At 31.4% G+C, this 12501-nt stretch overlaps 6 protein-coding genes across 6 annotated transcripts; 3 read left to right on the top strand and 3 right to left on the bottom strand.

The window, feature by feature from the left end:
• Window positions 1-1033: 1033 nt before the first annotated feature.
• VVS1 (Vvs1p) lies at window positions 1034-2491 on the bottom strand (the record flags this gene model as incomplete). The annotated part of the gene is made up of 1 exon (XM_064861454.1): window positions 1034-2491. One exon carries the CDS (start codon window positions 2489-2491, stop codon window positions 1034-1036), a length of 1458 nt encoding a protein of 485 aa, XP_064717131.1.
• A 758-nt stretch (window positions 2492-3249) lies between these two features.
• On the top strand, window positions 3250-4297 carry RPL28 (60S ribosomal protein uL15 RPL28; the record flags this gene model as incomplete). The annotated part of the gene is made up of 2 exons (XM_064861455.1): window positions 3250-3298; window positions 3897-4297. 2 exons carry the CDS (start codon window positions 3250-3252, stop codon window positions 4295-4297), a joined length of 450 nt encoding a protein of 149 aa, XP_064717132.1.
• Window positions 4298-4899: 602 nt separating this feature from the next.
• On the top strand, window positions 4900-5655 carry PWA37_004995 (5'-deoxynucleotidase; the record flags this gene model as incomplete). The annotated part of the gene is made up of 1 exon (XM_064861456.1): window positions 4900-5655. One exon carries the CDS (start codon window positions 4900-4902, stop codon window positions 5653-5655), a length of 756 nt encoding a protein of 251 aa, XP_064717133.1.
• A 105-nt stretch (window positions 5656-5760) lies between these two features.
• Window positions 5761-7128, bottom strand: ALG7 (UDP-N-acetylglucosamine--dolichyl-phosphate N-acetylglucosaminephosphotransferase; the record flags this gene model as incomplete). Its single annotated transcript, XM_064861457.1, has 1 exon — window positions 5761-7128. The coding sequence occupies one exon, from the start codon at window positions 7126-7128 to the stop codon at window positions 5761-5763; it is 1368 nt and encodes a 455-aa protein (XP_064717134.1).
• A 1382-nt stretch (window positions 7129-8510) lies between these two features.
• GPX2 (glutathione peroxidase GPX2) lies at window positions 8511-8993 on the top strand (the record flags this gene model as incomplete). The annotated part of the gene is made up of 1 exon (XM_064861458.1): window positions 8511-8993. One exon carries the CDS (start codon window positions 8511-8513, stop codon window positions 8991-8993), a length of 483 nt encoding a protein of 160 aa, XP_064717135.1.
• Window positions 8994-9109: 116 nt separating this feature from the next.
• ISW1 (chromatin-remodeling ATPase ISW1) lies at window positions 9110-12322 on the bottom strand (the record flags this gene model as incomplete). The annotated part of the gene is made up of 1 exon (XM_064861459.1): window positions 9110-12322. One exon carries the CDS (start codon window positions 12320-12322, stop codon window positions 9110-9112), a length of 3213 nt encoding a protein of 1070 aa, XP_064717136.1.
• Window positions 12323-12501: the final 179 nt, after the last annotated feature.

The following is a 12501-nucleotide window of genomic DNA, read 5'->3' on the forward strand; positions in this document are numbered from 1 at the left end:
TCTTGAATTTTATTCACTTTTCGGGACGAGTCGAAAAAGCCACTCCGACACCCAGACCTCACACATGCCATATCTCTCTCTAAGAAGATAAAAAAATAAAAAAAGAGAGAGAGAGAGAAAAAAACACACAGATTCTTACTGACAAATATTGTAAAGAAAACCATGCAAAAGTAACAAATTTTAGCATACCTTTCTTTCCTTCTTTCTTTCTTTCTTCTTATTTTTGTCAACACAACTAATTTATGTAATGTAACAATTGACTAATAGACTATCTATCTATCTATCTGTCTACCAGTCTATCTATTGACCAATGTACATATTTATTATTATATTCACTATAATTATTAAATTACTATGTTCAATAATAGCTCTTTTTATGTATTCTGTCAATATATGGTAGGTTTCATTCGTTTTTTTCTTTTCTTTCTCTTTCTTTTAAGTTATATTTTTGCAGAATTTCTAAATATCGAAAATTTTCAATAATCAAAATTAGGGATTTTACTCGAGAATTGTCGTGAATAATAGAGTATAAAAAAACTTATTAGGTTTGAAGAATATGTTGATTGTGTCAAATTAACAACAAAAAACTAACGACAAAAAAAATAAATAAGTAGTTCTTTGTGAATGAATAATTGATATACAAGGTTATTTTTCATTGCAATGTTGTGAATATTCTTTTTTTTCTTTTCTTTTCTTTTCAAAATACATAAATTGTGGTTTAATGTACCCATCCCATTTCTTTATGGCCTAGGTCTCTAAACAACGTACTTCCAGAAAATATGTATAAATATGGGTAGATTTAAAAAAAAACTCTGTTATTTAGGGAAATTCTACAAAGTATACTAGTTATTTGAGCAAGAAACTCGAGTCTTTTGGAATCTTCAAAGGAATGTGATAGAAAATATAATTGATATAATTTTGTGAATATGAAAAGGTGATATATAAGTATGTATAGCGATTAATGTTCTCAAGTATAAGAAAACTTGTGATTTTATTACAAAAAAATAAAAATGAAAGTAAAAATAAAAATTCTTTAGTAACCATTCCAAATCTCGTCATGCTGGGTCTTATTTTTAGTCTCTGGAACTTTGTGATGTATATAATTGGTGAACCATAATGCAAACATAGCAAATAGTAGATATACATATCCTCCAACATAATCGTTCAAAATAGGAAATCCATAACCAATAATAAATGTTGCTAGCCAATTACATACTGTACCATAACTTTGTGCAATGGCTTTATCTTGTTTGCCTGATAATTCTCCGATGATTAAGAACGGGATTGGACCGATTCCAATTGCGAAAAATCCAATATAAACAAATATTGATATGATTAACAAAACAGAAATGTGTTTTACAATACTCAAACTTATTAAAATTGACATAATCGACATAAAAATTGTAGATGACATTAATAATGGCTTACGTCCAAATCTCTCAATTAAAATAGACGATAAAAATGTTATTATAACGTTAATTATTGATATTGAAAAATTTATAAGAAGAGCTTGGTCTGGTAATAGTTGGCTTACCACTTTAACACCATAAAATATTATACTATTAATACCACAAAATTGTTGTCCTACTAAAATAGCAGTGATTACTGTACGTGACTTAGAATACCTTGGACTTGTTAAGTATCGCCACATTGTTATATCAGAATCATTACTATCATCGTTAATATTATTGGTACTATTACTAGGGGTTCTTGTGGTATTTGTATTATCTGTTGCATTAGAATGTTCTCTCTGCCAACCTTCAATCTCCATTTTTGCCTCCTCAATGGATATTTCTCTGATATGTGATAATGAAAAATATGCCGAATTAAATTGATTCTTAGATAATAACCACCTAGGTGATTCGCATATGGTAAACCAGCCAATAATATTTACAACAGATAAAATAGAACCAATAAACAAAATATTTCTCCAGTGGTTTATCGTGGCGTATTTAATGGCTACACTCTGTGTTAATAAAATCCCAAGGTTAATGCAAAATTGATTCATTGTACCTAAGGAGCCACGTAGACTAGTTGGAGCAATTTCATTAATGTACAAAGGGGTAATAACTATATTTAATCCGCATGCAAATCCAACACCAATCCGACCCATAAATAATTGTCGAAATCTATTCGAAGAAAACATAATTAATGAAGACACAAAATTAATTACATTTGCTAAAATCGCAGTTTTTAATCTACCATACTTATCTGCGAATCTACCTGCCACTAACGAACCACATAAACCACCTATACTAAATATAGCAGTGATTATTCCAAATTGTTGATTTGAGAGTTCAATGCAATCAGCATACTGTCCATTAAAACTATGTGTATTGTTACAAGTCATTACCTGTTGTGGTGCATTCAATTCTGCAATATGATACCCATATTGTAATGAACCCATGCATGCCACTGTAGTAGCAATGATTAATGTCTTAGTAAACCGATACTTTTCTTTTGGACCCAATAATGACTCAATATCTGTCATTGATCTACTATGTTTATGGGGTTTTCTCTTTTTTATTTTCTATATATTTTCTCTGGTTCCAATCTGTTATTGCTATTTTTATTATGAAACAATTTCTTGTTCTTATGAAACCATTGAGTTTTCAAGAAAATCATATTATTTTAAAGTATTCATTAAAGATCTGCTTGCTTTTGTACCATTTCTTTGCTTTCTTTTAAATAGGAACACCTTGATGATTTTAGGAGTACACCCTTAATTAAGAGCAAAAGGGTTGCTTATCCAAGGTTTTGGGCCTCTAATGCAGCATATTTAGAGAAAAAGAAACGAGGATTGTAGAAAATTTAAAGAAACAGTTACTAGTAAAAAAAAAAGAAGTTAGAAGACTGTTTCAGGTCCCAACACCCATACATTTTATTGCTATTACAGTTTTTTAAAAAAAATTTTTATTTGGAGAAATTTTGATTAACTTTCTTTCCTTTGAAACAAAAATTGCAGTTTTGGGAAATTTATACGAACTTTTGGGACGCGTGTCATCTCTTTTTTTTTTTGATTTTCACCAAATAGTTTTCATTCATTGCTTGTGATTCATTTTTTTTTTCATAACAAAATTTTGTTTGACCTAACTTCTTAAATATGGTTATGAGACATGCGATATTTAACATCATCTAATTGAAAATACTTGAGTATTACACATTATTATATACTTTGGCACTTTTCTTATTCTTGACAACTTTTTCTAATCATACGGAAAGAATCCGTTAAGTAAACCAGAATCAGAAATGCCAACCAGATTTACTAAGACTAGAAAGCACAGAGGTCACGTCTCAGGTATGTAGTTCCATTTGGAAGAGGGAATGAAAGAACCAAGACGGTGAATCTTTTTTCTGCTCTATAGAGCTCTATCCTGCTCCTTTCTCATGTTATTTTGGATACAGTATAAGGAAATCGATTGTTAGTCACGAACAAGTACGCCTGAACTATTTTATTTTTAGGCTTACTACAATTATGTTTTTTTTTCTCCATTTCTTTTTTCGTGGAGACGTTTCATTATCAAATATCTTATTGGTAAATGATAATGTGAGCGATATGAAAACTCTTCCATCGTGTTCATAACAATCTACACGTGTTTGTGTGATTTCTTCTATTGTGTCCAAATGAAAGCTCTGCTCAAGATTATTTGGATTTTGAGCAGTACTGGCAATGAAAGAGTGGAGTAGTATTGAATGCTTTTGTAGAGTAATAAAGATAAACCGCTGGGATCTTAACAATATAACTTTTTGGAATATCTATTTGATCGTTACATACTAACCGAAGTTTTTTATATTAAATGAAAATTAATGCAAGTTCAAGACGTTTTGTCATTGATCTACTCTTTATTTTTTTTTAATATATCGTGTTAACTATTTTTTAACTTCTTTTTAAATAGCCGGTAAGGGTAGAATCGGTAAGCACAGAAAGCACCCTGGTGGTAGAGGTAAGGCTGGTGGTCAACATCACCACAGAATCAACTTAGATAAGTACCACCCAGGTTACTTCGGTAAGGTTGGTATGAGATATTTCCACAAGCAAAAGAACCACTTCTGGAGACCAGTCTTAAACTTAGACAAATTATGGACTTTAGTCCCAGAAGAAAAGAGAGACGAATACTTAAAGAATGCTTCTGCTTCTTCTGCTCCAGTTATTGACACTTTAGCTGCCGGTTACGGTAAGGTCTTAGGTAAGGGTAGAATTCCAAACGTCCCAGTTATTGTTAAGGCCAGATTTGTCTCCAAGTTGGCTGAAGAAAAGATCAAGGCAGCTGGTGGTGTTGTTGAATTAATTGCTTAATTAAGTTAATTAGAAAAAAGGATATATATTTTTATAGCATATAATTGTATAGTACTTTTTTTAATTAAATGATATTAAAAATTTTAGTTCATAGTTTCTGAGTAGGTTAATAGCTCCTTTCTTTACTTTTTCTGCATAGGATGTTTCTAGACAGGTAAGGCAAAAGGTTTGCAGGTCTGTAGACGCTGAAATGAGGTGGTTCTGCTCAATAGAATTTTGCAGTGTTTTTTTTTTAGCATTTAACGTATTTAAGCTAAAATTCTTACGAAAAAGAAATTTATCGATGATGTTTATCGCAGTTCCCAATTAGGAAATGTCTTTGTTTGTTAATAAATAAAAATAAAACTTGTAAAAGTTGTATATATATATATATGTATGCATACAAAGATGTGCAGTATATGATCTACTTATGTATTCCTATGTTGAAAGTTGTTTGATCATTTTTAAGTTCGTAATTACTTCTATCTCTAGTATAGAATAAAAAGTCATCAGTTGTGGTACTGTTGAGATACCTGTAAATATAAACCACGTTATATCCGAGAATCTATTTTATATTCGAAAGATTTCCATTGTGCTTAAAATACCGAACAAATTTAATAGAGATGAGCACCATTACAACAACAACTAATGCTACAACTACAACGACTTTCAGTTCCACCATTAACCCGTTGGTAACTGAAAACCAAATATCTGCTCGTATTAATACAACTGCGGAAAAATTTAAAAAATGGGATCCTAGAGACCATATCCCATCAACTGTGCAACAATTACTAAATAAACCATCATCGAACTATAGATTGGCCTTTCTAAATGTGATCCAACAACTTAAAATTCAAAAGAGAACAGGTTGGTTAGACTATGGTATGACTGAATGCGAAAGTATTGCTGATCACATGTATAGAATGAGTTGTATTTGTATGATGATAACGAATCCATTAGTAAACAGAGACAAATGTATGAGGATCGCTTTGGTCCATGATATGGCAGAATCTATAGTTGGTGATATTACACCTGTGAATCCAATCGGAAAAAAGGAAAAAAGTAGAAGAGAATGGGAGACTATTAAGTATATATGTGAGGATTTAGTAAAACCAATAAGTCCCTTGACATCAAAAGAGATTATGGAAGATTGGTTATCTTATGAGAATGTTAGTTCATTGGAAGCAAGATACGTTAAAGATATTGACAAGTATGAATTACTTGTTCAATGTTTTGAATATGAACAACAATTTCAAGGTACAAAAAATTTTGATGAATTCTTTCAAGCTGTAGAATTAATTAAAACTGAAGAAGTCAAAAAATGGGTAAACGAATTAACAACATTAAGAGATGAGTATTTTAAATCATTAAAAAATTAAAGAGTACAATTATATATATGTATATGTATGTATATGTATATGTAATGCACTCATATGCATATGTGCATAATCAGGAGTGAGAGAAGAGGTCCACTATTCATTCTGTTAACGAATAGTCCATAAATTGTCATGGCCAAATATTAAAGAGCCAATAGCATGTCTGCTTAATAATGCTAGGATGCCAATAATAAACTGTCCAAGTAATATGGTGTCACACAACTGATCTTCTCTCATAGGGCCAAACCATACTAAAGTTAAATTAATTAAAGTCATATTTGAACATGAAACAATATTATTTTTCTTTGTCTTATCATATTCAATATCAATTAGTCTTATTTTATGTAATATTTTCAAGACTGGTATGAACCATTCTTTTGGGAGGTTTTCTTTCAAGTCTGTTCTTGAGGGATATAGTAGCCCATCCTTTTCATTAAACTTTGGTAATCTATGTCTCGGACATGGTACAATATTGAAAAGTTGGGGACATGAATATATAAAATTGAATATCTGTGGTATGAAGAGTAATAACATTGTCTTTGAGAAATGACCTAAGATTCCAACCACTGCAAAAACCATACCTGCAAAATAACAATATGTGTCACCGACAAAGACTCTTGCAGGCCATTTATTCCACTTATAAAGAGCCAAGGAGACGCCTAGGAAAGGTAGTATTAGAATAGTTGAGAATCTATGAGAATCCTTTGCAGTATCAATTCCTATGGTGAGATATAATGTGTCATTAACAAGGGATAAAACAGCAAGTATGATACTTTGTCCAACTTCTAGCCCATTGACTCCAGCTAAAATGTTAATTGAATTTGGACAAAATATGGTCATTGCAGCCATATAAATATAATAAAATATGCCTAGATCTATAAGTGACTTGCCATTAAATAGCCAATCCCTAACAAAATTGGGAACCACTACGTATGTAACACCGAAGTCAACGTAATACACTAATAATAAGGGAATGGCAGCAACTGCTGGTAATGGGAATTTATGTCTCCATCTAAGATCAAATAAGTCATCGAATATTCCAATAATGAAAGTACTTTCTAGACATAAAATACTACTCAAGTATTCACTTAATTTGTTATGAGGAAAGAATTGTCTTAAATGTTCATTATTGATATTATGATTTATTATTTCGATAAAAGAATTACGTTGTCCACCACCTTGAGTTTCAATCACCATATATCTGAAAAAGATAAAAGGGATGCAAATAAACATTATCATTAAATACACTAAAGTGGCAATGGCTCCGATAGTCTCGGGTAATACAGGTTTACCTGGCTTACTCATATCTTTACCAAAAAGACCAGCTTTTATAAATGAAGGACCTACTTTAGGAATCAATACATCAGTAACAATGTACCCGTATATGGAAAATCCGATTGCAGCAAAGATAGCTGATTCATACCTCGAATAATATAGAAGCGATGTAGCCACCAAAAATAACAGTGTAGTAAACATTGTTTCCTTCAATTCCACCTTTCTTTTGTATCTTGTCCCTTTTCAATACCTGTTATACATATAGATAGATAGATAGATAGATATATGTTATGTTATTTTATTTTATTTTATTTTATTTTATTTTATGTAACAAATATTGAAATGAAATACTTAGTTTTTATCAGGTGTATTTTAGTTTTGAGATGTCCACCTTTAATAATCCACTAAAGTGTGGGTACTGTTTATTTATGTATATAGTCAATTGTCTGTTTATTTGTGAATATTGAAAAATTGTGTTACTCTTATTTTTTTTCCTTTTTTCAATGTTTACATTTCATTTTTTGAATCTTTAGATCTTCTACATACTAAAAAAAAGAAAAAAAAAAGTTAAAGAATAGAAAATAAAACAAAATTATGTGTATAATGTATATTTTCAATTCATACTTGTTTAAAAAAACAAGTGAGTAAGACACATGTTACAGATAATCATGCAATTGTAGTGTGCTAGATGGTAGGAAATCCTATCATATTAGGTTATTTATTTACATACTCTTTTCTGTTTAATATACTAAGTAAGGAGAGATGAGGAGCGGAGGGAAAAGCGATCAGTATGGTAAGCCATTTAGGTATGACGAAGGAATCAAGTCTTTATTGCTTCTATAACAAGGCAGTCAATCCTTGTTAATTAAACAAAGGGAGATTTGTAACAAAAGAACGGCAGGTTAGTGTTATTATGAATGCTGTTGTGGTAACGATGAAGAGAGAGAGAGAGAGAGGGTGATGTTAATATTTGTGATGTATAGTGTTGCATTATTGTGGGCGTCATTGCTTATGAAAGATTTCCTGTTCAATGGCCAGACCAGGCCATCGCCCCTTACTAAGCGTCCTCTGCAACCTTTCAGTATTAGTAAGTGCTGTGCCTCACCGCCACAGAAGGCATTTTGTCGGCATTTACGCGGATTGATGGTGGCCTTGTTGTATTCCTTCCCCTGAAAGCCCTCATTACATAAGCTAAAGGGAAGCAGTTCCGCGGAGAATACTTTTTTTTTTTTAATCTCCGTGCTCTGCTGTAATTTCTTTTTCTTTTTCTTTTTCTTTTTGTTATCTTCACTTTGTTCCCTCTATTGTAGGAAGAAGAATGGGGGAAAAATAAAACCATTGTTAGTACAACTGTGCCATTCTTTTGAAAATTTTTGACATAGGGGTGAGTCTTTTCCTTCTACTTGAATCATATATAAAGTGTTAGAGCCTTTGCTGAACACTACTAGTCCGTTCGAAGCCATCATTTGTTATATGTTATGGTCTTTGTGTTGCAGTAATTGCAATCAGAAAAGTACATAAATACTACGAATATACAAGCGTACACCGATAACAATAACAGTAACAAAAATTTATATTCAGTAATGTCCGAGTTTTACAGTTTAACTCCAAAGGATAAGTCTGGTAATCCATATCCATTTTCTCAACTAGAAGGTAAAGTTGTATTGATTGTTAATGTTGCCTCCAAATGTGGTTTCACCCCACAGTATGATGGTTTAGAAGAGCTATATAAAAAATACAAGGATCAAGGTTTAGTCATCCTTGGTTTCCCATGTAATCAATTTGGTCATCAAGAGCCAGGCACACAGGAAGAAATTCAAGAGTTTTGCAGACTGAATTATGGTGTCACATTCCCAATAATGCAAAAGATTGACGTCAATGGAGATAACGAAGATCCTGTATATCGTTATTTGAAATCACAAAAGGCTGGTATGTTCGGTTTAACAAGAATAAAATGGAATTTTGAAAAATTCTTAATCGATAAAAAGGGTAATGTTATTGAAAGATTTTCTTCTCTAACAAAACCAGTTTCTTTAGATTCTAAGATTGCCGAATTATTAAAATAATATTAATATTAATAATAACCAAACATATAACATATATATATGCTATCTCTTTTTAGTAATGGTATGTATAATTAATTATTCATATATAACGATGTTGTTTACTTTTTAGCTAAGCTTTATTCAAGTTTCAATCTTTTGTTTTCTTCCTCTTCTTCTGTCATAATCTCTTTACGAATACGTTTACCGTTTTCGTCCTCTTGTTCCATTCTTTGTTTTATTTCGTCATTTAATATTATACCTTTATTGAATTCTTTCTCAATAATATTTAATAACTGGTTCCCTCTTTTAGCTAACTCTGGACTCTTTTTGCTCCTAAATGAATAATTTAACGTAAATAATGGACTGGAACGGATTTCTTCTCTTACTAAATCATAAACATCCGGTCTGTCCAATCCATATTTGAACAACATTAACAAAATAAATCTATCTTCTTCAATACTAAAAGTTTTCAAATTTGGCGGATATTTTAATGTTAGTTCAGTCATTGGATGGTCATATTCTGATAATTTACGACGTAGGGCTTCTTGTTGTAATTTGGCAGTCTTTAATTTCTCTTCTTCACTATCGAGATATTTAAGATACTTTTCAAAATCATCAAGGTATTCCATTTTGGACCAAAACATTTTAGAGTATTCAATAACTTCTTCCAATGATTTACCTGGTGTGAGTTCGTTAGCAATAGCCTGGATGCTATTTCTACCATATTTTGCACATGCACTAATAAACTTTCTTAACTCAATTTTTGTCCAATTGGGGAACCCTTCTTTCTCCAATTTTTCTTTCAAATCTTCTTCATCCTTTGATAATGGTTGAGCATTTGCAATCATCAATTTTAACAAGTTTAATAATTTCAAATTATCTTCTTCGTACTCTTCACCATCACGATAACTATCACTAAAGATTGTCTTAACGTCATCTATATCTGGGTTATATTTGATTTTCTTGGCTACCCACATACGCTCTTTCTCATAAATAGGTTTCAACTGAGGTGATTGAAATTGATGAGGGAAAAATAAGTGACCACGGGGTATCCTCGAATGAGTCGGTGTGGTACCCTTGCCTGAGTTCAAAACATCTTTATAATATCCATCTACAGAATAATTGGTGGTTCTTTCACGTTTTGATGGGTGGATCCACAGTGGGTTGACTATATTCTTTTGTATTTTTTTTTTGAAATCTGTACCATTCCATTCATATGCAGAATCTTGATTGAATTTTTGTAAATCGTCCAGACCTAAGGATTCGTATTTAGCGTTTAATGATTTTGTTTTACTTTCAGAACGAGCCAATAACTCATCAAGATCAAAATCGTCATTTTCAAGATCATCTTCATCTTTAATAGAAGTATTGCCACTGTTATTAGTATTATTAGTAGTAATAGTAGTAACATTTTCTGTCGATGTTAGTGTTGGAGTTGATTCTCTTGTTTCATTTTCATTTTTGAAAATATCTGCCGCACCATGTTGGATCATAGATAACAAAGCATCTTTAGAATCATTTTTGTTCTCTTTTTTAGATTTTCTATATGTAGTTTTATTTTGTTGAATCACTAATTGATCTAGTCTCAATTTCTGAGTAGCCCTTTCTAATATTTTCTCTTCTACTGAATTATCAGTTACCATTCTGAACACTTTCACTTGTTTCTTCTGTCCAATTCTGTGAGCTCTGTCCATTGCTTGTAAATCTGCTTGTGGGTTCCAATCAGAATCATATAAAATAACTGTGTCAGCAGTGGTCAAATTGATACCTAACCCACCAGCACGAGTAGTTAAAAGAAAAATAAATTTTTTAGAATCAGGCGCATTATATTCATCAATAGCTTGGATTCTTACTTCGTGGTCAGTAGACCCATCAATTCTACAATATTCATATCCACGAAAATAACAATAATCTTCCAGAATGTCTAACAATCTTGACATTTGACTAAAAATTAATACACGAGATCCACTAGCCTTCAATTTAGCTAATAATTTGTCCAGTACTTTTAATTTTTCTGAATTGTAAATCAAATGTTCGTCTGTTGTATATGGTGGGCCTGGTTCTGCACCATCAAATAAATATGGGTGGTTACAACATTTCCTTAATTGCATTACAATATTCAATAGTCGGGTCTTTGATTCTTTATTCCCATTAGCACCATTAACAGCATCTAGGTCTTTCTCTAAAATCTTTCTATACCATTTTTTTTGCATTGAAGACATACCAACGTATAAATTTACCTCTTTCTTTGGTAATAATGATGTTTCTACGTCATTCTTTATACGGCGTAACAAAAATGGCTGTAAAACAGTATGTAATTGCTTAACTACTTTTTCTTGATCATCTTCAGTAACTTCTGATGAAAACCAATCGTCAAAATCTTGTGAATTCGAAAAAATATCAGGTAATAAGAAATTTAATAATGCCCATAACTCATGAAGATTGTTCTGTAATGGTGTACCAGTGATCAACAATCTATTTCTTGAAGTAAATTCTCTAAGCACTTGGGATAATAAGGATTCCTCATTCTTGATTCTATGAGCTTCATCAATAATAATATATTCCCAGTCTAATTTTCTAAATGAGGATTTCTCTCTAATAATAATTTCATAGGATGCTATGACAACATCAAAATCACAAGCAATTAATTTGTCTTCAATCAACTGATTTCTTTCCTCTTTATTACCTTGTAAAATAAAAGCTTTCACTTCTGGGGTCCATTTTTTAAACTCTCGTAACCAATTATTTAATGTAGATTTAGGTGCAATAACAAGGAAAGGGCCTTTTTTCTTTTCAATGTATCTCAAATAACCTAAGAATGATATTGTTTGTAAAGTTTTACCTAACCCCATCTCATCAGCAAGAATACCGGCTAATTTATTTTTGTGAAGGGACACTAACCAGTTTACACCTTGAATTTGGTAATCTCTCAGTTTACCATTAATGTAGGCTGGTGAATCTCTAAATTGGAATTCAATACCCTCATCATCATCACTATCTTCTTCACGCAACAATTCCGCATCTTCTTCTCTTTCACTTTTGCGTCTTCTTATATCATGATGACTATTACTTTTCTTTAAATCATCACCTTTTCTCTCTTTTAACACATCTAAGACCTGTCTGAATTTAAGATCTTTTTGAGCTTTATTCTCTATAAAATGTTTAAACAAATGACTTAATGATAATAGATGTTCAAACCTTTGAACTGTATTTTTAAGATCAAAGGGTGAAGTATCTGTATATTTCAACAGATACCGTTTTTGATTAGATTCCTTGGAGTCCTCAGGAATATCTATCTTATAAGGTTTCAATCTATCTAAATACTCTTGGCTTATGTACTCTGGTTCCATTTAAAATACTTAGTATGATATGAAAAAATCTTTTTGAGTCACCTAGTATAGTATTTTCTTGTTTGTCTCTATCTGTCACGTTTAATTTAGTATCAATTCGGCTTGTACTATTATTTTTTTTCTTACAGATCCATACAGTCTTTCTGAATAGATTGCTATCAAAGTGTTATTCTTTCTCA

The sequence above is a fragment of the Arxiozyma heterogenica genome (genome assembly GCF_036370985.1).
Source record: "Arxiozyma heterogenica strain weizmannii chromosome Unknown scaffold_7, whole genome shotgun sequence".
Classification (NCBI taxonomy): Eukaryota; Fungi; Ascomycota; class Saccharomycetes; order Saccharomycetales; family Saccharomycetaceae; genus Arxiozyma; species Arxiozyma heterogenica.